This window comes from Rhinichthys klamathensis, unplaced genomic scaffold (assembly GCF_029890125.1).
Source record: "Rhinichthys klamathensis goyatoka isolate OS25496 unplaced genomic scaffold, OSU_Roscu_1.1 h1tg000021l_1, whole genome shotgun sequence".
In the NCBI taxonomy this organism is placed as follows: domain Eukaryota; kingdom Metazoa; phylum Chordata; class Actinopteri; order Cypriniformes; family Leuciscidae; genus Rhinichthys; species Rhinichthys klamathensis.
Genome location: NW_026606572.1, coordinates 3,878,207 through 3,903,696, shown reverse-complemented (window position 1 = coordinate 3,903,696; position 25,490 = coordinate 3,878,207). Strand labels below are relative to the sequence as shown.

At 38.2% G+C, this 25,490-nt stretch overlaps 1 protein-coding gene across 1 annotated transcript in view; it reads left to right on the top strand.

Annotated features, from left to right (window-relative positions):
• Positions 1–25,490, top strand: part of itgav (integrin, alpha V) — a 39,068-nt gene that overhangs the window by 4,965 nt on the left and 8,613 nt on the right. Inside the window, exons 4-17 of the mRNA XM_056241859.1 lie at positions 1,563–1,677; positions 2,013–2,074; positions 2,398–2,443; positions 9,888–10,010; positions 10,208–10,252; positions 10,602–10,645; positions 10,745–10,801; positions 11,222–11,274; positions 18,650–18,855; positions 19,122–19,313; positions 19,463–19,508; positions 20,332–20,439; positions 20,729–20,784; positions 24,984–25,138. Of these exons, the coding sequence (XP_056097834.1) occupies positions 1,563–1,677; positions 2,013–2,074; positions 2,398–2,443; positions 9,888–10,010; positions 10,208–10,252; positions 10,602–10,645; positions 10,745–10,801; positions 11,222–11,274; positions 18,650–18,855; positions 19,122–19,313; positions 19,463–19,508; positions 20,332–20,439; positions 20,729–20,784; positions 24,984–25,138 (1,308 nt within the window). The remainder of the gene's footprint in view (positions 1–1,562; positions 1,678–2,012; positions 2,075–2,397; positions 2,444–9,887; positions 10,011–10,207; positions 10,253–10,601; positions 10,646–10,744; positions 10,802–11,221; positions 11,275–18,649; positions 18,856–19,121; positions 19,314–19,462; positions 19,509–20,331; positions 20,440–20,728; positions 20,785–24,983; positions 25,139–25,490) is intronic.

Below are 25,490 nucleotides of genomic sequence, written 5' to 3'. Positions count from 1 at the left end.
AGCAGCAAAATATCACACCTTTTTTTTTTTTCAAGTGACGTTCCATCAACTGGTCTTTTACACAGGGTTCCTTCACAGTTTGTAAAAGTCTGGAAACTTATGGAAAAATATTTGTTTCCAGACTATATCTCCTATTCAGTTGTCTAAAATATAAAAATTAAGAATTTGAAAGAAAAACGTTTTATTTATCATACAAGCAGAGTGATGTCATGGCAATAGTTTAGTGATTGTCAAACACGACTGAATGAATTCAACTACACTAAATGAACGTGCGTGTGCCACTCAAACAGGAGTAGATAAAAGAGCAAATGATCATCTAAATCAGACTGTACGTTACAGTTTTTTGATTGTGCAATGTTAAACCACGATTAATATTGTTTTAGGTTTCTGTAACCACGATTACAGTTTCAAAGCGATGTGTCAGGTGAATATATGCTCGTTATAAAGCGTTTTAGGTTTCTTTTCATCATGTTAAGCGCATGTCATCAGTTCGAGTAAACCAATGAAAAAAGCCTGAGAAAATATTAACAGATGATTGTACTATATAGTATACCAAATGAAATGCTGTATGAACCATTTATGTTAAAGGAGCCGTATGTAAGATTGTGGCCAAAACTGGTACTACAATCACTTTCAAATTACTGTAGAGCGGTGTATCCCCTCCCCCTCCCCCCTGACTCGAGGTTGCCAGATAGGCTGCAGGATTCGCAACGTTGGCGTCTTCAAATTCTTCTCCGTTTTCAGCCGTCTCCATCTTTCAAATTCATCTCCTATACAAATCCTTGTTTTATTTCGGACTTTGTCACAAAGTATTTCGGAATCACAACGAGTTTTTTTTTTTGATTCGTAACGTTAGACATTTGTTTATCCGACACGTTTGTGGTAACTACAGCAGAGCTGGCAACCCGGATGCCGCAACAGTACTGACTTCGTGATTGGTAGATAGGTGGTGGCGCATCAGTCCAAAACACAACATGACAACATCAACATCAGTTGAGGGCTGCAACTTCACTTTTTAAATGACAATATCCTGGCCGGACTACTGTTGTCAGTGATATAAGTATTTGAAATGAACATGATTTCTTCATGTCTAGTGACATATCAGGGCCATTTTATGATTAATTGAAATACATTTCTTACATACGGTTCCTTTAAGTATGGTTTGAAAATCTACAGAGATTTGGAAATTTGAGTCTAAAAAAGTATGTAATTTTGAAATTGAAAATGTGTAGGAAGGAACCCTGTTTACATTGACCCTGGGATGTCCTTATTGTTAAGCCCTGTTGTATATTATAAACACGATTCTATATGAAAGAAAATCCTAGATTAAAACAAGTCAGATATAAAATTGAAATTAAATATTCTTTATTGTATTGTTGTAAGAGGCCGCTTCCTTTATTTAAAAGTACTTTGATCTTGACTTTCAATGCTGATATGGCACTTAAATTAAATGTTTAAAGTATGTCTTGCTGGAATATGTAAGCAGATATTTATCAGCATATGGTTTAGAAGAACATAATTCCTACTCATGTACTGATCTGCACATTTTTCTCTCTCTTCAGGCATGTGCTCCTCTCTACCAGTGGAGCACGTATGGATTCTCAGAAAGGGAGCCTGTCGGGACATGTTACCTGAAGAAGGGCAATAGCATTGTGGAATATTCGCCCTGTCGCTCTAGTATGTACTTGAACACAGCGCTTTACCTCACCTCAGGCTGCTCATGCCCTTATTGGGTCATATCTAATAGCCTTCCTCAGAAATGTCTTGACTTAGATTTATGGGATATCATACTTGTGTTGTGTATCATCTCCTACACATATATGGTTTTAAGACACATCTGAGTTAACACGTTATTCAAAGTCGGTGTGCCAGTTGTCATATGGTCATGACAGTTCCTCTGTCTGAAGTTTGTCTTCCTCTTTCTCACCTTTCCTTCATGTTGATACTTCCTCAAAACTATATCTGCTAGTTCTGAAGACCTTAATGACTTTGAGTATTTCTTTTTTCATCAGAATCAAACTCACCTGAGGGACAAGGATTTTGTCAAGCAGGTTTCAGTGCTGATTTTGTGAAGGTATTTTTTTCCCCCACAGAAATTTTCTCCCTTATATGTTTGTGCATTTATGTTTTACATTTTCTATCATTTATTATATATATAAACAATTAATATCAAACCCCACTATATCTGATGTTTTACCATTTTTTTACCTACACATTTATTTTTCTGAAATGTTTTATTCAAAAAGTGTGCTGGTGCTTTTCTTGCCACTTAATTTTTTTTTATATTTAAATTTTGATATGCCGCTTTCACCCTGCTGTTTGTGTTTATTGTATTTCCCATTATTGCCCAAACTTGTGCCGAATGTACCAAAACATGTTTTTTTTTGTCTCCATCAGAAGAACCGTGTAGTTATTGGAGGACCAGGAAGCTTTTATTGGCAAGGTAAACTGTTTTATTTTATTATCCTTCTGTGAATTTGACACTGAAAGGCACTGAATGGGGAAACAACAATGTTGTCCTTTGTCAGGACTTTTTGGTGACTCAGAGAATGTCTGCTGTGTCTTGCTTCCAAGGGCAAGTTCAGATATAGCATTGACACAAAACAGGCCAGTGAATGTTTGCGCAACCTCGACAATACTTGTTAAAATTTACAAATGTGTCTCGGGTCCCCGCCTGTGAGAGAAATGCTGCTCAGAAGAGAGGGAGCTGTTTTGAAGTCAATAAATAATGCAGAATCATATGCTGTCTACTGCAGTGGAGATGAGTCTGTGGTTTCATTGAAATGTTTTGTGCTGTGCTGTGTGATGTTGAAATGCTTGTTTACTGAGTCGCAGATCTGTTATGACCTCATAGGGTGGGGTTATTTTAGGAACCGTGCCCAGAAAAGACATTTAAACACATCTTTCATGAATTTCATGACCTGCGGTGATCGTTTTTAAAAGTTCATTTTAAAGGTGTTTTTAGTTTTTTTGTTACTGTGTTTAGTTTTTCTGCTGAGTGTCTCTTTTGTAATGGTATGATAATTATACTCCCTGCTGAGAGTAAAATGCTTTCAGAAATGTGAATGTGATGGTGTGATTGATAGTAACTTAAGCTAACCTTGGTTAGACTTGAAGTAAGTCTTAAGTGTTAGAAAAGTGATTGAAACTGTAAGCGGAATTGTTAGTTACTTTGTAAGGTACAAAAAAATTCTACATCATAATAACTTTTTAATTAAATAGCCTAACTTGTGAGTTAACTAAACTAAATTACTAAATTATTTTGCTAAGAAAAAAGTAACTTATGTGGGGGACTTTTGGAAAGTGCTTACTCAAATTTATGTTTATATATATATATATATATATATATATATTATTTAATCAATTTTTAGTGGTACATTTTGTGGTACACTGATTCCCTGAAATGAACTTGAGAGGTCATTTGAGGAAAGTGTGTTTGCTTCACTCTTGCTTCACCCTAAAGGTGATGATACACAGGGCAACTTTTTGAGCAATGTTGCCGTCAACGGGCAACCAGATGAGACACGGCCCACGCCCAATCTAAATTATCCAGATATAAATTTATTGCCCATTTTCAATGGGAAAGTGCCCAAGCAACAATCGCTCGGCAAGATTGCCCAGCAACATTGCTCAAAAAGTTACCCTGTGTATCATCACCTTTAGGCTGTGTGAGCAGTATAATGTGACAATTTTTTTGATTGATATGCTGTGTTGTTAAATCTGGTCTTGGTAAAAAGATAGATAGTTGCTTAAAAAAGCTACTTTGTTTGAACAAACTGAGCTCCTATTCCACTACTGAGGGTGTGTTCACACTTGACAGGTTTGGTTTGATTAAAACGAACGCTCTCGCTATGTTAGTGCGTTTCATTCGAAAGTGAGAACTCTGCCATTCGAACCCTGGTGTGCACCTAACAAGTGGATCAAGACTGCCGAACTCTGGTGTGGTTCGTCAGAAATATGAATGCAACACGGACCAAAGACATCTAAACGAACCAAAAACTGGATGTGATGTCACAAATTGTGACCCTAAAAAGGATGCTAAGGCATACCTGGTTTTTCTCGTCATAGGAGCTTCGTTGTCCATTACAGTTCGGTACAGGCGTCAGAAACGTTGTCTTCTTGCAGCAGATCTTCGTTTTATGTTACTCCTTTACACATCTTATAGCTCTTCACGAGTTCTCAGCTGGTCAAAATGCCATCATATGTACGTACGCACATACAACAAGGGCATTTAGCCCAGTACACAGCCTTGTTTTAGATGTTTGGTAAGTTCCATCACAAAATTCTTTTTTTGTATCTTTAGGTTCATACGTAAAAATGACAGTGTGAATGCTAAGCGAACCAGGACTAAATGTATTATTTTCTTTTTTTGGTTCGGACCAAGAGAACCGAACTACAAGTGTGTGAACAACACACCCTGAAAGTAGCATCATGACTTGTAGTTAGTTATTCCCTAACACTGAAAGTCTGTAAAGATTACAGACCTTAAACAAGACCAATATTACCAACATACAACCATATTAAAAATAATATTACATGATTTTACTTTTTGTTGAATGTTTTTACTTTAAACGTTTACATGTATGCATGTACAGGTCCTTCTCAAAAAATTAGCATATTGTGATAAAGTTCATTATTTTCCATAATGTAATGATAAAAATTAAACTTTCATATATTTTAGATTCATTGCACACCAACTGAAATATTTCAGGTCTTTTATTGTTTTAATACTGATGATTTTGGCATACAGCTCATGAAAACCCAAAATTCCTGTCTCAAAAAATTAGCATATTTCATCCGACCAATAAAAGAAGTGTTTTTAATACAAAAAAAAAGTCAACCTTCATATAATTCTGTTCAGTTATGCACTCAATAGTCAATCCTTGGTCGGGAATCCTTTTGCAGAAATGACTGCTTCAATGCGGCGTGGCATGGAGGCAATCAGCCTGTGGCACTGCTGAGGTGTTATGGAGGCCCAGGATGCTTCGATAGCGGCCTTAAGCTCATCCAGAGTGTTGGGTCTTGCGCAGAGGTGGGTTGAGTATCCAAAAACTGTACTCAAGTAAAAGTACAAGTACTTATAGAAATATTTACTCAAAGTAAAAGTAAAAGTAATAATCTTAAAAGTTACTTGAGTAAGAGTAAAAAAGTATCCAATGAAAAAACTACTCAAGTAGTTAGTTACTAGTTACTTTGGAACACATAGGCCTATATATATATATATATATATATATATATGTATATATATATTGTATATGTAACATGATATTATTTAGATTTTTTTTTTTTCATTTAAATGACTATTATTATCATAATTAGATAAGCTATCTTTGCAACAAAAACAGAAGAGACAAACATTATTTCTGTATATCTGTACCCTGAAAACCATTGCCTGTCCTTTGGTTTGTATAATAGTATAGTAATACTTAAACAACTACATTTGGATTATTAGACAATGTCGGAATAAAGTGACTTTATGGAGTTTTGCATTCAAGGGATGGGAACCATTGACAGATTAGAAAGAGTTAAAACTCTGCATATGTGCTCGCAGTCATGTCATGCCCAACATAAACAACGATCAAATGCACGGATCTTCTTCTGTCTGTTCTCCAAAATGTATTTAAATGTAGGCTATATTTATGAAAGCATCTTTAAACTGGTTAACTGAGTCACATAAGGCAGGCAAAGGCATTCGTTTTCAAGTCGAGTTCGCACGCCACTGCGCAATACACACTCATTGTGTGTGTGCACTGTGTACAGTACACACATTCATAAACTGGACGATGATAGCTTATTTAATGTATAAAGTAATGTATATGTCCGAAAAAAGGGTAATGTCATACTTTGTAGTAGTGCTATATGGCGTAATAATCTGTTTGGTTGTAAAATGTATTACCTGAATGAAATCGAATGTATCGTCGTGTGGAATCATTCATTCACAGACAGCTTACGAAGTAGCTAACATACGAAGATGTTCAACTAATAAAGATCTTCATCGCTGGCAAAAAATATGATGCATTTGCAGATTTACTTTCTAGACTGTACTGTAGACTGCCACTTCATACAACGCTCTTGATGTTCTTAAATATTCCTGTTACGACTCCGAGACGATTCAGATTCAGTGCGTGCAGTAAACTGAACAGATCATTCAAACTGATTCGCGAACCGATTTAGACAGATCTGCCCAACTTGTTTGATGAAGTCTTTGAACAGAATCGACTCAAAAGAGTGATTCATTTGTGAATTGAGCATCGCTCATGCCCAGAAAAAAGAGAGAGCGCGCGCTTAGAATAAACTACGCTTTTAACAACATATTGCATTAAAATAAAGTAACGAGAGGAACGTCGCCAAACGTAACGAAGTAAAAGTACAGATTTTTCATTAGAAATCTACTCGAGTTAAAGTAAAAGTACCCACAATTAAATCTACTCTTAAAAGTACAAATTTTCCAAAAAAATACTCAAGTAAATGGAACGAAGTAAATGTACTTCGTTACTACCCACCTCTTTTGCGTCTCTCAACTTTCTCTTCACAATATCTATGGCGGTATTATCCTGTCAGATGTCGAGAGCGCATTATTGTAGCGCGAAAGTACATTAATATTATGCGCGAGCGTGAAGCTCGTGCGCGGAATATGATATGCCGAGCGCGAATCTCTCTGCTCGCGCGCGGAATATGATATGCCGAGCGCGAATCTCTCTGCTCGCGCGCGGAATATGATATGCCGAGCGCGAATCTCTCTGCTTGCGCGCGAGAACTGGGCGCGTGCTCTCAGATACACTTCTCTTGTAAGAATTCTCTCTCTGGGCTGAGTGAGCTCGCTGCCTCGCTCAGAGAATATGCCTGCACTTAAAAACGTGTTCAGTGCAATCGCGAATCGCTCCTCTTCCCCAGCTAACAATTTTAGGTTATAAGAACGTTTTCATAACGTTCCCATTAAGTTATAAAAACGTTATTTCTGAATGTTCTAGGGAATTTCAAAAAGTCCCGTTTTTTAGACGTTGTATTAACGTTATTTCTTGGTTATAAGAACGTTAAATTCTCCCGTTATGTAAACGTTGTATTAATGTTATTTCCTGGTTATAATAACGTTAGAACGTTAAATTCTCCCTTTATATAAACGTTGTATTAACGTTCTTGCTTGGTTATAAGAACGTTATTCAAACGTTCAATTCTCCCATTATATAAACGTTCTCTTAATGTTTTTCTAAGATAATGAAAAACGTTTCATTCAATAAAAAACATTAAGAAATGTTTTAATAATTATTAAAACCTTTCTTAATGTTTTTAATATAACAAGCCTATATAATAGGCCTAGCCTATATGAAGAACCTAAAACAAGAACTTTCAGATTTTAAAATTAAGACAAAATTTTTAAAAAAGACCCATGAATCATGTCTATAATATGTGTAATGTAGTCCACTGAAGTTGAGTTGAATTGAACCCAAGTATAGTTTATTCCAAAAAACCGATTTGGGTTGAAGTGACAATATGAAATTAACATGAACATAAACTTGGACTAAACATAGAATCACCAACAATGGTACAGGGAACAAAGCTAGACAAGAGACAATGGGAACACAAGGACAAGGATAATGACCAAAAACAACCAATGACATTCACAAGTTAAAGTTAATTTAATTTATATAGCTCATTTTTACAACAATTTCCAAGTTTATGTTCATGTTAATTTCATATGGTCACTTCAACCCAAATCGGTTTATTGGAATAAACTATAGGCCTACTTGGGTTCAATTCAACTCGACTTCAGTGGACTACATTACACATATTATAGACATGATTCATGGGTCTTTTTTTATTTATTTTTGTCTTAATTTTAAAATCTGAAAGTTCTTGTTTTAGGTTCTTCATATAGGCTAGGCCTATTATATAGGCTACATTGTTATATAAAAAACATTAAGACAGGTTTTAATAATTATTAAAACATTTCTTAATGTTTTTTTATTGAATGAAACGTTTTTCATTATCTTAGAAAAACATTAAGAGAACGTTTATATAATGGGAGAATTGAACGTTTGAATAACGTTCTTATAACCAAGCAAGAACGTTAATACATACAACGTTTATACAAAGGGAGAATTGAACGTTCTAACGTTATTATAACCAGGAAATAACATAACGGGAGAATTGAACGTTCTTATAACCAAGAAATAACGTTAATAAAACGTCTAAAAAACGGGACTTTTTGAAATTCCCTAGAACATTCAGAAATAACGTTTTTATAACTTAATGGGAACGTTATGAAAACGTTCTTATAACCTAAAATTGTTAGCTGGGGAAGAGGAGCGATTCGCGATTGCACTGAACACGTTTTTAAGTGCAGGCATATTCTCTGAGCGAGGCAGCGAGCTCACTCAGCCCAGAGAGAGAATTCTTACAAGAGAAGTGTATCTGAGAGCGCGCGCCCAGTTCCCGCGCGCGAGCAGAGAGATTCGCGCTCGGCACATCATATTCCGCGCGCGAGCAGAGAGATTCACGCTCGGCACATCATATTCCGCGCGCGAGCAGAGAGATTCACGCTCGCGCATTATATTAATGTACTTTCGCGCTACAATAATGCGCTCTCGACATTTGCTAGGATAATAACGCCATAAATATCCCACAGATTCTCTATGGGGTTCAGGTCAGGAGAGTTGGCAGGCCAATTGAGCACAGTAGTACCATGGTCAGTAAACCATTTACCAGTGGTTTTGGCACTGTGAGCAGGTGCCAGGTCGTGCTGAAAACTGAAATCTTCATCTTCATAAAGCTTTTCAGCAGATGGAAGCATGAAGTGCTCCAAAATCTCCTGATAGCTAGCTGCATTGACCCTGGCCTTGATAAAACACAGTGGACCAACACCAGCAGCTGACATGGCACCCCAGACCATCACTGACTGTGGGTACTTGACACTGGACTTCAGGCATTTTGGAATTTCCTTCTCCCCAGTCTTCCTCCAGACTCTGGCACCTTGATTTCCGAATGACATGCAAAACTGAGCAACAGTTCAGTGCTGCTTCTCTGTAGCCCAGGTCAGGCGCTTCTGCCGCTGTTTCTGGTTCAAAAGTGGCTTGACCTGGGGAATGCGGCACCTGTAGCCCATTTCCTGCACACGCCTGTGCACGGTGGCTCTGGATGTTTCTACTCCAGACTCAGTCCACTGCTTCCGCAGGTCCCCCAAGGTCTGGAATCGGTCCTTCTCCACAATCTTCCTCAGGGTCCGGTCACCTCTTCTCGTTGTGCAGCGTTTTTTGCCACACTTTTTCCTTCCCACAGACTTCCCACTGAGGTGCCTTGATACATCACTCTGGGAACAGCCTATTTGTTCAGAAATTTCTTTCTGTCTTACCCTCTTGCTTGAGGGTGTCAATGATGGCCTTCTGGACAGCAGTCAGGTCGGCAGTCTTACCCATGATTGCGGTTTTGAGTAATGAAACAGGCTGGGAGTTTTTAAAAGCCTCAGGAATCTTTTGCAGGTGTTTAGAGTTAATTAGTTGATTCAGATGATTAGGTTAATAGCTCGTTTAGAGACCCTTTTCATGATATGCTAATTTTTTGAGACAGGAATTTTGGGTTTTCATGAGCTGTATGCCAAAATCATCAGTATTAAAACAATAAAAGACCTGAAATATTTCAGTTGGTGTGCAATGAATCTAAAATATATGAAAGTTTAATTTTTATCATTACATTATGGAAAATAATGAACTTTATCACAATATGCTAATTTTTTGAGAAGGACCTGTATTGGCACTGCTTCTTTCTGTTTTGCTTAACATCACATGCAGGTTCAAGACATCTATTGCTTGCACACTTCATTTCCCAGTGGAATAAAAAAAAACTTTTGCTGCTTGTGTTCTCCTAACTGTTTTTCCCCATTCTTTTTTCAGGTCAGCTGATCTCAGATGACGTCACTGAAGTCATCAATAGATACAATAAGGAGTTTTTTACTCCTTACAGTAACCAGTTATCAACCAAGTCAGCCGGGGCTCAGTATGATGACAGTTATTTGGGTAAGCCTTTTTGCATCTTTTGTTTTTCGTGGTGATTTATATTTGCACTGTTACTTGTAAATCAGGAGCTCAATATAATTTTGGGTTGCACATGTAATGAATGTTTGTGTGCTTTGAGTTGCAGTGATCAGAATGTAAAAAGCAAACAAGCAGAAATGCAGTGCAGATATTTATGTCATCGTTTAATTCTGTCTTAGGTTACTCTGTGGCTGTTGGTGATTTTAATGAAGATGGTGAAGATGGTAAGACATTTCGATATGTTTCATTTTTTGGAATTACATTATTACTGTATTTTGCTGATTTTTAATTTAATTTTTTATTTGAGCCTTAGTGAGCATAAGAGATTTTTCAAAAACATAATAAAATTATTATTGACCGCAAATTTTTGAATGGTAGTGCAATTTTAAGCAGCCCACAACCATGAGTTGGTCTGACCTGCTCTAAATACATTGCATTGCACTGCAAACTGAAGCAGTGCATTATATGAGTGGCTTAAGTCTGATTTTTCTATGTAAATGGATCAAGAAGCTTCATTGCTGAATGAAAGCATTGTTGTGTCCAACTCATTTTTAATTCTTCCTGCCTCTCTAGATTATGTCACAGGAGTTCCTAGAGGGGAGAAGGCTCTTGGTTATGTGAGTTTAATATTATTTTTGGTCAGGAATCTGACAAAAACCCATAAAAGTGATGCAACCCTGCTTGAAGCAGCTCTTTGTCTGGTTTTGTCTTGTTAGGTCAACATTTTCAATGGGAGGAACATGGAGTCTATGTATAATTTCACAGGCACACAAGTGAGTGTTACAAAAATCTTTACACCACTTAAACGAGCAGTCTTGCCTGTGAGCAGCCTGCAGGTCACATGACATGCCAAATCTTGTGGTCATGGCACAGTTATGTTCAACATTTGTTTACGAGCAGAGAGTTCAGGTCCTAAATCCACTCCCACATCTGGAAGCTATTGACCGCAGTGTCGCCAGCACTCAAGAGCGAGAGAAGAAAAGAGCATGAGGTGTGGCATCGACAGGCCCGGGTTTTTGGCTGCTTGTGATTGCTGCCGTTGTGATACATCAACAGTTATCACATGGTTTAACAGAGATTTATGAGTCTTAAGCTCAAAAAATGAATCAATATACTGTAGGCAGCACCACCAAAACCAGCCATAATAACAATTAAGAATAATTATTTCCTTTTTCCTTTTCTGTCCACATTAGATGGCTGCTTACTTCGGTTATTCTGTAGCAGCCGTTGACATCAATAATGACAGGTAAGTGATGCTATAAACTTTGCTGTTTAATGTTTTCCTCACTGAAGGGAGGTTGAAGATGTCTACACACATAAACAAGCTTCATTAAAGCTCTTTGACAATCTATTCCTTCAAGAAAGTCCATTCATGGACTAATGGATACTTTAAATAAGTGTTTCTCAACTGGCATTTCTTGGTCATGAAAATGTGTTCAAAACTGACAACTGACTCTTAACCTGGCCTTAGAGAAATCAAGCTCACAGACATTAAAGGGACAGTTCATTCAAAAATTAAATCCTTATGTACTCACCCTCACCTGTATGACTTTTAACTTTTTTTGTTCCACAAAAGAAAGTATGTTTCAACTGTTTGTGTCCATTCAATGAAAGTCTGTGGGGTCTAAAAGAAATTAGACCAAAACATACTATTCCATTACTGTCCCTTTAAAAGTTAAGATAATAATATCTTGCCCTTTGTCTTGCATTAAGTTATAGGATATATGTATGTGTGTGTGTATGTATATATATATATATATATAATAAATCAGACATTAGAAAAGAAACTCAGAAAAATAACAACTTGATAAAATGTGTATTTTATTATTTTTTCACTCCAACAATGCTCTGGAAACCCACAACACAGGGTTATATTATAGTTCTGAGCTATTGATTTTGTTTAGATAGTGTAAAAACTGTGATTGTTTTAGTTTAAGTGTTCTATAGCTTGTTTTTCTGTACATTTTAGTTTTTAATTTAGTTTAGTAAAACTTTGTTTGGAATTTATTAACTTTGTTTCTAATTATTTAGTTTTCTTTTTCTTTAGAAACAATGCATTTTGACATGAAATGAAAAATTCATATTTCAGGAATCTTTTATTAACTGTGAAAAATGCATTTTATTTTAATTATAATCTTTAAAGTAATTTAATCAACTGACAGCTCTAATTTTAGTTTAAATTGACTTAAAGCTGCAGTCCGCAGTTTTTCCTCTTTGTCGCCATCTCTGTTCGAAATCTGCAGTTGCAGTTATTTGCGGAATTATTAACCCTCTGGGGACGGATTGGGCGGTACCGCCCAAAATGGCATACTTTTACAAATGTGTAAATATCTTAAAAACTATTAATGATAGAGAGGTGCGGTCTTTTTTACCGTCTTCCTCAGATTCCGCTGAAAACAGTGATAACTTACCCGGCTTGTAAATATACACACTTCCTTGTTGCGCAATACCACTATGTAAAGGGCCAATGAAATCGATGTTGTTTGGCAGATTCCGCAAGCAACAACCAATGGAAAAATTGCCGATGGCGAAATATTTTTCTTATCCAATCAGAGGAAGGTTACCATGACGTATCTAGCAAATCAGAGGACTCTGTAGCCTTGCAAGGGGTGGTACTATATAGTTAGGGATATGACGCAAACAGCGTTGAATGGAGAGGAGGAGAGAGAGCGAACGGAGGCTTACGGAGCGGATTATCAGAGAAATATGAGAGAGAGACAGAACAATTATAATATATATATTTATATACATACAATTATAACATTATTTATTGTTTTAGCACTTTTATGATGGCAAGCAGTAAAGATTTACGGTGGAACAAGCTTTGGAACAATTACTGGAGAGAGACGAGGAGAAAGCATTGCTTAGAAAATTCTAAGCATTCCTAAGAAAAACGCCTAGGACTATTTGTAAATAAAGTTAAATTTTTCATTGTTCTTTACACATTTTATTTAACAATTACACATGTCTGTCAAGCAAAGGCTTTGACAAATATATTTTTTGTTCAAAAACTGTTCACTATTGTTGTGTGATGTGTGATTTTCAGAAATAAATGACAAAAATCGAATTTCCGTTTTTGAAATTCTCTAGTTTATTGTACATTTTTCACTCATACTTCCTTTATAAACACATTACATGCATGCTTATGTTAGCTTAAGGTCTTCTGAATCCATAGATACCAAACACATAGTGTTCCATCTACATTACATATGGTTTATAAGCCCAAATGTAAAAATAGAGAATACAGACCAAAAAGGGCTTAGTCCCCAGAGGGTTAACTCTACGTGAGTTGTAGTTCGACACGGCACAGCACGGATGAACACAATGTTTGAGGAGACTGTGAGGCTGTCAGTTGGTGTGGACTCTGGCATTCAGAATCACAGATTATTCTTTTTGGAAGTATGACCAACATAATAATTTTCACCGGAAAATGTCATCTGAACAAGTAAGTAACATCCACTTTTGTTCTGGTTCTGACATTGCAGTAAATCGTGCTGATTAAATCTAAAAATCGCTTATCATATCATGTAAAACCGTGCAAATAATACTTTGTTCTCAAATTGTTAATGTTAACAACGTCAGCATTGCGTGACTACATGTAATGTCCTTCCGATATGTATCCTTGTTTTCGCATGGGTCCGGTTGCAGTCTCTTTTTTTCTGTAGCCACTCCGAAGTCCGAACGAAGTCTTTCGCATTTTACAGCGGGTAAATCTGTTGTCACTGGTGATTGTCGTTTGAACCTTTCTGGATCCGCCATCAAATTGATAAGTTTAATTATATCAAGTGCTGTGAGAAAAGGCTATAAATCTCCACCTCCAACATCCTAACACTCATAGCCTACTAGCCGAGACTCCTTCTTTATGTTTACAGATGTGACGTAATGACGCAAAGACATGCTCGAATCTCCCGCGGAAATCCACCAGTACCACTGGAATTAAAAACATTATTACAAGCTTACCGTTTTGAATCGAGCTAAGGCAAGCAGATAGTTTTGAACACTGGCTGGTTATGTATTTTCTCAAATATGTACTTTGGATAATTTTAACTCAAAAAAGCTACGGACTGCAGCTTTAAAGGCACACTATGCAGGAATTCCGTTTTTGTCAAACAGCGACCCCTAGAGTCGCTGTGGAGTACTTGTATTTAACGTTACTGTCGTAAATGCCACTCATGCAGAGCGTCTGCCATAGACTGGTCTCTGCACTCACGGCCTGATACCCCTTTGAAGCTGTTATATTAAGGTACAAATCTTGCATAGTGTGCCTTTAAATAAGAGATCTAGCGCTAAAATGTGTTTTTGAACTCAACCGGAGCGCTCGTGTCCGCTGCTATCAGTGTCATGGATACATACATAGTAGGGGTGGAACGGTACATGTATTCGTATTGAACCGAAACGGTACGGGCGTCACGGTTCGGTGCACGAATTTGCACGCAGAATACACGGTACAAATAAAAAAAAAACCCTCTTAAATAGCGATAAATTTCGCTCTATTCGCTTTTGGTGTGACTGTTAACGCAGCAATGAACAGGCTGCGATCAAGATTGCAATGCAGGAGTGTGTGTGTCTGTGTGCGCGCGCGAGAGAGAGAGAGAGAGAGAGAGAGAGAGAGAGGCGCGATGAACAGTGTGTGTGTGTGTGTGCGAGAGAGAGAGAGGCGCGATCGAACAGTGTGTGTGTTTGTGCGCACGCGTGCGAGAGAGAGAGAGAGGCGCGGGCGCGAATCGCGCGATGAACAGTGTGTGTGTGTGTGTGTGAGTGCGCGCGCGCGAGAGAGAGAGGCGCGGGCGCGAATCGCGCGATGAACAGTGTGTGTGTGTGTGTGTGTGTGCGCGCGCGTGCGAGAGAGAGAGAGAGGCGCGGGCGCGAATCGCGCGATGAACAGTGTGTGTGTGTGTGTGTGTGTGTGTGTGTGTGTGTGTGTGTGTGTGTGTGTGTGAGAGAGAGAGGCACGGGCGATCGAACAGTGGAAACGTAAAAACATACTCCGTCATTTTTTTCATACAGGACATCATTAAAACTGCAAATTGTTTACTTATATTTGTGTACACTGGCAATAAAACACAACATTGTGCTTTTGTCACACTCTAAACTCTTGTCAAACTGTAACCTACAACTGTTAACAAAAGTTTTTATGGTAGTATTATTTTATACGGAAATCAATTATTTATAATTCAGATGAGAATAAAGTTAGTTAATTAAAATGAAGGAAAACAAATATCTTGATCTGAAATAGCAAATTAATTTTAAATTCATTCAGGTACAATTACCAAACATATCTCAAGGTCTTTTCGTCTTTTTAATAATTTAATTAATAAACTAATTATATAAAACTACTGTCAGTGCACTACAAATAAACTGGTTCTATGCCTTTATTAATAAAACTTATTTAAAAAAATACAAGGTTTAAGACATTTATGAAAATGCCTTCTGCATTTTTGCTTTGCTTTTCACTCCATTGTACCGAAATCGTACCGAACCGTGATGTCTGAACCGAGGTATGAACCGAACCGTGACTTCTGTGTACCGTTCCACCCCTAATACATAGTGTCTCTTGTGGCGGCACGCGCGCAGTCTTCACTCGGACGCGCTCTTCAATCTATCGCCGTTGCGGAGACTCTCTATTCATTCCGGTGAAATCACAAAATAAAATGCACACAAACTTAGAAAGATTTACTTACTAGTCCATCAACAAGATCGCCAGGTAAGCATCACTGTTGCATCCAGTGCTGCTTTTTAGCTCGCGCCAACGAGTGAAAGCCCGACCGAGTGGGACTCTTGTCCGGTTCCTCACGCGGTCAGATTCTCTTTTCCTTTTCCTAGTCTCTTCCGACCGCGTTTTCTTTGCTTTTTCCATCGTCGAGTATCACGTCTGAAATGCGCGCAAGTGTGTTCGTGCTTCAAATGTTGCTGTTGATGTGTGTGACGTCGTTGTTGATGTGTGTGCCGTCGTTGCCGTAAAGCATGTTGTCATTCTCGCGAGATTTGTCGGGGGCGCTCCTCTCAAACTTGCATTGCTGGTTTTTCCAGCGGCGTCCCCCCCCAAGCTTTACTACCAGAATGATTCGCCCTACTATGAGTTTGTTTACCACCGAAATGACTTTGAAGCTGTTATATTAAGGTACAATTCTTGCATAGTGTACCTTTAAACATGTAAGTTTAGATTTTTCTTTTAATTGAAAAATACAATATAACATAAAGAATAAAATGCTTAATTCATTATGTTACCTTATTCTGTTCGAGTCGTTTTTACTTGGAGGATGTTGTTGCAAGACTGATCTTCTGCCAGAAACATCAGGTTGATCTGCTGCTGTCCAGAATCAGGTGGTTTGTCTTCGTCTGGCATCTCAGCTGAGACCTGTCCTCTATGGGTGACCCTACCAGTAGTTGTGAAGTACCAGTGGCGTAGCTCTCAGCATCACTGATGCACACAAGCCCTCACAGCACGTCAAGCTGCAAACCGTGTGAGGGACCCTAACCTTCCCTAACCTACAGTAACTGCTTAAAAGCAACCGCATATCAACCAACCACTCTAAACATCCTGACAACCACATAGCAATGCACGAAAAACCAATAAGAAGAGTCTGCCAACCGCAAAGCAACATGCCAACAACCGCACAAAACATCCTTAGCAAATGCATGGCATGCTAAGGAAACCATTCAAAACATCCTGACAGCCATGTGGCAAAGCACCAAAAACCAATTGGAACAACCTAGGAACCGGATAGCAACACATTGACACTCCGGGCTCCATGTGACACTGTGATGACTCAGTGTCTGGGCTTCTTTCTTCGGGGTTCCTCAGGCAGGGGCTCTTCGCTGATGTCCACGTGGATTCGAGGAGCGAAGCTTCTGCTGGTTGTGGAGAAGCTCTCAGTGATCAGGACACGTCCATCAGGATGCTCCGTCTCCACCAGTGAAGGGCAGTTGAGTGTCTCCCACAGTCGCTGCTTGATCTTCAGTCCTAGTTTAAGACTGTAGGGACGCCGCCGACCACTGCGTGTCTTCATCATGGGCTCCACCACAGAGCGGTAGATGTCCTGGTAGGCCTGTACGCTGTAGCCGTGGATGGAGACAGGCTCATCCTGCTGACACACGTCCACTGAAGAGACTGAGACTGCTGGACGGATGTCGGGAAGGACAGCAGCGTTCTTCAGGTAGCGCTCTTCCAAACCTGTGGGTCTTTGAGCTTTGGCAGAGATACAGCTGTAAGTGTGATCTAACCTGACTGATGTTACAGCTGCCAGCTGTGAAAGCTCACAGGGGTCTGGACTGGAAGAGACGTCCTCCACCAATAATCCCTTCAGGTGTGCGGGAAGAGCCCTGGTTCTTCTTGACCGACGCTGCTCCATGATAATGAATCAAGAAGAACTACAAAGACTGGACAAATCACTAAGACTTACCAAATTGTAGAGTTGTGAAGAGCTTGCAGCAAGTGTGTTCAGGCTTCAAGGCTTCAGAAACAGTTGTGTTAATTTCAAAAATCAACTCAAGCTCCTGGACTGACATAGAATGTTGAGGATCATTTAAATGTAAACAACACTTGATATCAGTAGCATTGGCTCTATGGTACATGTAGCCTACTATATGGTTCACCAATTTTCATTATCAATTTCGTTTACAGTTTCATATATGTATATATATATATTCCTAATCTGTGTCTCTGTGTAGTGTCTGCTAGGCCAGCATCACTATTTGGAACTGCTCTGTTAGTGTTTCATTAAAGAAACTGTGCTTTTGAATGAATCTTTCAAGGGAACATACCATTCTTGTACACTTTCTAGCACTCATAATTTATTTAAGTGTCTTCCCAATGAAGCATACAACTGCTTTGGTGGCTTTTTCCCCTGCCTCCAAAGACTGACTTTAGTGTAAGCAAATAGGCTACTCTCTTACTATTTCTATCTTTTTATAAAAAAGTAGAAATGGCAGTAGTATGCTTTTCTGAATTATGCCAGTGTTTTGAGTCTGAACGAGATTTCGAGTGGCATTGAATGAACAGATTCATGAGTGAATTGAATTTGTGACATGTCATTTGTGAATAAGAATGTGACTGAATGAAAGCAGGCATGTCATTCACTCAGTAAGTCAATCTTGTTTATCAAGGAGAGGGAAATATTTTGTGTGCATTCACCTATGTTTTGGACATTTTAATGTTTTTTAAAAAATGCTTTTAATGCTTAATGCTGCTTTTTTTTTTTTTAACCAGTTGAGAACCACTGCTTAAAATTATATTAGTCTACACAATCACTTTTTATGACCCTGTGCCAAGTAAACCTACCCTAAATATATGCACAGCAATGGTTTGAGAGTGTTTGTTCATTCTCTGGCAATATCTCCAAAAAAAAAAACTAAAATGAACATTGTGCAACAGTGAAGATAAAGTTTCCTGATAAGTTGCTCTGTGACTGAACTTGTTGACCATTTTTGTGTTCAGAAAGGCCCTGTTTTTATAGTGAGCAGAAATATGTGTTGTGATCAGCTTATCTGTTTCAGTACTGTGCGCTTATTACGATCACTTCTGTGACATATTCAGCGATTATTTTCAACATGAATTTCCCCGCTGGTGAACTTGCTGTGATCTTTTCCAATAGGATAAACCTTTTATTTCCGTCCTGCAGGAAGATGGATTTGTTGGTGGGGGCTCCTCTGTTCATGGACCGTGGCTCAGATGGGAAACTGAGGGAGGTTGGTCAGGTCTATGTCTACCTAGGAAAAGGTGGCTTCACCTTCAACAGTGTCATCAAACTCACAGGCTCTGAGATCTATGCTCGATATGGAAGCTCAATCTGCAGTGTGGGAGACCTCAATATGGATGGATATAATGGTACTTTTTTTACTCTTCTCATTTTATTCTTTGTATTTGTGTGCTGTGTTGTGTGCAACATCAGACAAGACAGAACATACATAGTCATTTGTGGTCATGGTCATGCTGCTGTTGTCATTGTCTTCTTTTCCTCATTGTGCAACAGTAATCATGACTCATGAGCTTTTTGAGCAATGGCTGTACTAGCATATATACAAACAATACTGCCCATGGCATTTATCAATAACCAGACCGGTTTTATGTTTAATCCCTCTGTATTTTCTCAGATGTGGCTATTGCTGCCCCATATGGTGGGCAGTTCCACCGGGGCCTGGTGTACATCCATAACGGGCGTCCCACAGGGCCGAATCCTGTGGCCTCTCAAGTTTTAGAAGGAACATGGGCGTCTGCTTCCATGCCTTCTAGCTTTGGTTACGCCATGCACGGAGGCACAGATGTTGATCAGAATGGATATCCTGGTTAGATTTCAACACTCATTGCTGTTTTACACATTCACTCATCTTCTGCAGTGTTTCACAACTGATAAGTTCCTGTCACCTAAATTCAAAGTTACTTCCTCTCGTTTACTCTTCTCATTCTCTTTCTCCCACTCTCTGTCCTTTTGTAGACCTGATTGTGGGGGTGTTTGGAGCTGACAAAGCTGTTCTGTACAGGTACAGTATGCTTATTCTGCACTTTGAAATCACACGTGCGTTTGATAGAATTTTATGATCAGGACGGATAAGCTATTGCAGGTGGTCTCATTTAATTCAGCAGCATTTAATTTGGTTTATGTGCAAGTAGTGAAGGCAATTACGGCCTGAATTAAAAGAAAATAACAGTGGAACATTTCCCATCATCTATATTTGTACATGGAAGACCACCAGGCATTGATTGACTCTGTACTACACATAATAAGCCATATACTGTATATGCATATGCATAATAAGCCTGTAAAAGGCATTATGGTACAGTCAGCTGGTCACTGTTGCAAAATAAGCTCTGAATAATGATAAACAGCAGTCAAAAGGATAGCGGAGTCACACTCTGATGTTTACAATGATAAAACTCCCTTCCCAGTCCAGGCCATTAATGCACACTAAGCTCCAAAAATGGGTGATTCAGAATCCGTCACAGTATTGATGTCACAAACATAAACATAGTTATATTACCAACCACATTTTTATATCTATGGTGCTTTAGTATTTTGAAGCTTGACCCGCCCTCATGAATGGGTCTGTGAATTAGGCAGTGATTTATATGCAGTGTGGATAGCCGATCATAACATAGGTCTTTTACATATAGACTTCTTAAAGGTACAGCAACAACAAAAGCCTGTTTAATTCTCAGGGAGTCATGTAAAGCTAAACTAAAATGATCCTTTAAAACTAAATTGCAGTGTTTTAATGATTTTTCTGTGATTTTTCTGCCATCTTACACTTTAAGGAGCCTTCTAAAATGGCAGACTGATGATACCTGCTTGTTTTGTGTTGTTAGGGCTCGTCCCGTCATCAGTGTGAACACCACACTGGATATCAGCCCACAGATCCTGAACCCTGAAGACAAAAGCTGCACCCTACCTGGAACAACCACCACAGTTTCCTGGTGGGTCAAGGTTTTTTCATCAAACAATTTCAACCAAACAGCCATCGTAGCCATTTAGATGCAAAATGTTTCATGAATGATGTAAACATAATGGCCAAATAAAAGTGCATTACATCACCTGCAAAATCATAGTAAAAATATTTTAAATATCCCTAATATATCACTAAACTCAACCTTTTTCCTGTTTTTTTTTTTTTAAACACGTAGTTTATGCCTTGACTATTATGCATTGAGAATATCATGGAAACAATGTGCATTAACACAATTCTACTCTAATTCTTTCCCTTAGCTTCACTGTGAAATACTGTCTGAAGGCAAATGGAAAAGGAGCAGAGTCTTCCCTTCGTAAGTACTTACTTTTTCATATATGCAAATTATTGAAACATATAATATTCAGGGCAATGGAACCTATTATTGCAAGTAGCAGAAGCACATTGCAGCTGTAAACAGAGTCCTGCTGTTGCGGTGTGTGTTATGAGCATCGCTGCGGGGGGAAACTAGAGCTCGTAGTGTCAGGCATCAGTGTGTTTGGAGCCGGACATACGGTGCAGAGCCATTAAAAGTCCAGCGTCCGGTGCTCACAAAGCCTTCACATGGATCTCACAGTCTGGGGTGTAATGGCTACCAGACCTGCAGCCCACTGTTCAGAGACCACAGACCATGATTCCAATTCATTATTTCTCTGTGTGCTTTGAACTTCTCCTATGCTCTGGTTAAGCTAATGGCTGCTGTTATGCAAGTTTAAGGTGCGGATGTGTATGGTGCAAGGCTTGCTATAAATGGATCTGCTGCTTACAGTTGAAAATCACAAATTGTGTGTCAGTTGTTTTGATTTGAGAGTAGGTAAATACACTACTGTGCAAAAGTTTGAGGTCAATTTTTTTTTTTTTTCAGCAAAGACATTAAATTGATCAAAAGAGACAGTAAAGACATAATACTTCTATTGTAACTAAATGATGTTCTTTTAGAGCTTTCTGTCTATCAAACAATCCTGGAAAAAAATGTATAACTTTCCACAACAATTTTAAGCAGCACAACTGTTTTCAACATTGATAATTATAAGAAATGGTGTAATGGATGCTGAAAATTCAGCTTTGCCATCACAGGAACTTATTGCATTTTAAAATATATTCAAATATGGTTGTCATGATTCCTCAATTAAATTCGAGTCCTCTATTTTAAAAAATCCTTGATTGCAGTTTACCCGCTTCCAATTAACAGCCAAAATACCGGAAGTGAGGTATTCCATGAACAAGAATCCATGAACCGCATTATTAGGGCTCGTTCACACAGAACGTGTTTTTGCTTTGAAAAATGCAAGACGCGGGCAGTGGAATGGGAAAAAACTTAAGGTCTCGAGACGCGTTTAAAAAAAAAAAGTTGACTTTATTTTAACTTGAACACCATGTTTTGAGAACGCTGTGTCATGCGCGAGACGCTAAAAAAAACACACAAGATGCGAGCGCAACGGTTATACACGTCAGTCTAGCGCATGTTTACATAGAAAAACAATGTGAAAGTAGCATTTTGTAATGGAGCCCTGTAGACCATTTTCAAAGGCTGCATGATATATAAAATCCAATTATAAAAAAACATAATATAGCAACTAGAGGTGGGCATAGATTATTTTTTTTAATCTAGATTAATCTAGATTAATATTGAAATTAATCTAGATTAATCTAGATTAAAATGGCTAATTTGAATTCTCCCGAAGGCATTCAGAATATGTGTGCTACCCAAATAATGACTAAAAGTAAGTCTTTGAGAATAGTTTGCCTCGCGTAGGGATGTGCATTTCTGCCAAAAATGCCATTCGACAATCGAGGAGCAAAAGTCGAATATCGTAAAAAAAATAAAAATAAAAAAACGCAATGACAGAAAGGGAGGCCAATTTCATCTTTAGCGATTTGTCATCAAACACACTGTTTATTAATTGAACAAGTAACATGTTTTCGTCCTTTTTTTAACATAGTAGGCTAATTGGAAGAAGAAAAAAAACAATACGCACGACAGTCCGTTTTTGCATCGCCAATGCTCGTTAGATCAAAAAATAATGTCATCATATGTCATAAGAATTTTATGTGAACCTGCCTTGTTACTGCAATAGCCTCATTTTTAAACAAATTAGTTTCAATCAATGTAAACTATTCGTGTGATTATGCCACTGCGCAATAGCCTACACGCGCAATACACACACAATGCTGAATGAAATGAAATCGAATGTATCGTCCTGTGGAATCATTCATTCACAGACAGCATACGAAGATGTTCAACTAATAAAGATCTTCATCGCTGGCAAAAATATGATGCATTTGCAGATTTGCATTCACTAGACTAGACTGTAGATCGGCCACTTCATCCAACGCTCTTGATGCTCTTAAATCTTCCTGTTTCGACTCCGAGTGTGAATTGAAAGCGCTTCAGACGATTCAGTGCGCGAGGAACTGAACAGATCAACTGATTCGCGAACCGATTTAGACAGATGATCTGACAACTTGTTTGATGAAGTCTTTGAACAGAATCGACTCAAAAGAGTGATTCATTTGTAAATGAGCATCGCTCATGCCCATACAAAGGACACAGCGCGCTTGGAATAAACTCATTTAACAACGTATTGCATTAAAATAAAGTAACGAGAGGAACGTCGCCCAACGTAACAAAGTAAAAGTACACCTTGTGTCCCTGACAGGAAAATACCCTACTGCGCGATCTGTGACAGTAGGCGCGGCGTCATACTACACATTAGAATTGCGCGAAAATATAACGATATTCGAAAAAGCTATTTATGATCCCAACCCAACTTTGATTAACGGCGATATTTTTTTTATCGCCCGATAAGAGTCTCACGTTAACGCAGCACGTTAACGCCGATAACGGCCCAGCACTAATAGCAACGCAACGTGCCTGTGATCAAGTACTTGCGTGGAGCGCATCTGTTGCTTATATCTGGGAACGCAATGTGTGCCATTTTACTAGATTTGTAACGCAAATCATTTATAAGCCTATGCCAACAGAGCGAAATATCCAAATATGCTAATTGTTGTTCATCATAGTTTCAAGATAAAAGTTTAAACCCTCACCCAAAAACAATTATTTTCATTTTTAATAATCATAAATATTAAATATTTAATAATAATAAAAATAATCGCCCAATTACTCGATTACCAAAATAATCATTGGTGCCAGCCCAAAAACGTATCCGATTACTCGATTATTTGTCAAAATAATTGACAGATTACTCGATTACCAAAATAATCATTAGTGACAGCCCAAAAACAATTATTTTAAGTTGTAATAATATTTAATGTCATAAAGGCAAAGTCAAAAAACCACCTGGCACCTACAGTATGTAAACTCCTGTATTTGAAATGAGTATCAGTGATTATACATGCTTATACACAGGATGTGGAATAGCTGTGTAGTGCAATATTGTAGAGTAATAGATAGTCACTAGTTCTGTCCTATTTTGATGACCTCACCGTGACTAGGCAGACCAAGTTTCTGAATACTTACAGTAAAAAGCGTTGTTGACCTGCTAGTGTGGGTGATCTGTCTTATGTCATTAAAGGGGTATGGTTCACCCAAATGAAAATTGTCATCATTTACTCATCCTCATGATGTTCCAAAACTGTATAACTTTATTTATTTTGTGGAACACAAAAGAAGAGATTCTGAGAAATGTCTCAGGGTTTTTCATACAAAGCAATCAGTAGGGTCCAATATTGTTTGGTTTCCAAGGTTCTTTAAAATATCTTCAGAATAAAGATTTATTTTTATTTTTGCATGACTCTCTTCAAAGAAGGATGTTTTGAGTTTTAAAAGTGTTTTTTCAAAGCCAAATGCTCATATCTTGCTTTTAAGTTCAGACATGTTTACGTAAATGTGCTTGTATCTCTCAAAAGTCCCTAATTAAACTCCATAAGGGTTGATCCAAGAGCCATAACTCTTTAACCCCAGGTTATTTCAGGCAAACTGAACCAGAGTTTAAAACAGCTGAATGCTTTCAGAGATTCAAGGGTATCACAGCATTTAAAGGTTTCAGGGTTGACTGTTCTAAGCAGTTTAATTTACAGAAAAAAAAATGTTTGCTTGTTGCCTTTAAATTGCCTCTTTTCTTTTTAAAAGAGAAGCTCTGTTATGTAAATAAAGCCCTGTTCACACCAAGAATGATAACTATAAAGATAACTATAACTGTAAGTATATTAGCGTCAACACCAGCGGACGATAACATTATTATGAGCGCGCTGCAGTTCTGTTGTCTGGTACTTTATATACTTGAGCTCTGTAAAGCTGGATGGATTCTGATTGGCTGTCATTGGTTTTATTGTTCATCAGCTCGAAAAAAACATTCTGAAAGTAATTACAACGATATTGTTACTTTGTCGTTATCGTAATAGTTATCATCCTTGGTGTGATTGAGCCTTAACTCCTGCATTCCTTCTGAATGTATTGCTTTTTTTATTAGTATTTGTGTTTCTCTAACTCCCATTTGGATTGAAATGAAAAAGGGTACTGACTGACCTGGAAAACCCTTTCATTCACAGTTTTCCAAGTGGATCTGACCCTGGACCGCCTCAAACACAAGGGAGCCACCAAACGGGTGCTGTTCCTCCACAACAAGATGTCTCATTATTCAAAGAACATGACCGTCTCCAACAACCAGGGGCCGGCCTGTGAGGAACTTCAGGCTTATTTAATAGTGAGTGAATCATTCACATTCATGCATTTGACAGATGTTTTATCCGAAGCATCTTGCAGTGCAGGCGAGGTATACTCTATAATTTATAGGAAATCAAACCCATGGTGTTCCTAACGTCATGTTCTACCAGTTGAGATACAGGAACACAGAGATTTCCTGTGTGACTCTTTCCTCACTTTTGCTGGTACTGGGCTGTAAAAAGTTTAGTGTAGTTTTGCTTTTCTTGGCCAGCTGAAGAAGTGCTGATGCCTTTATGTCATCAAATATGTGTTTGCGCTGCATTTAAAGCTGTGGTGGCAGATAGCCCAGATGTTTGGCACTGTAATATGCCGTTATTTTGTTTTTAAAAAGG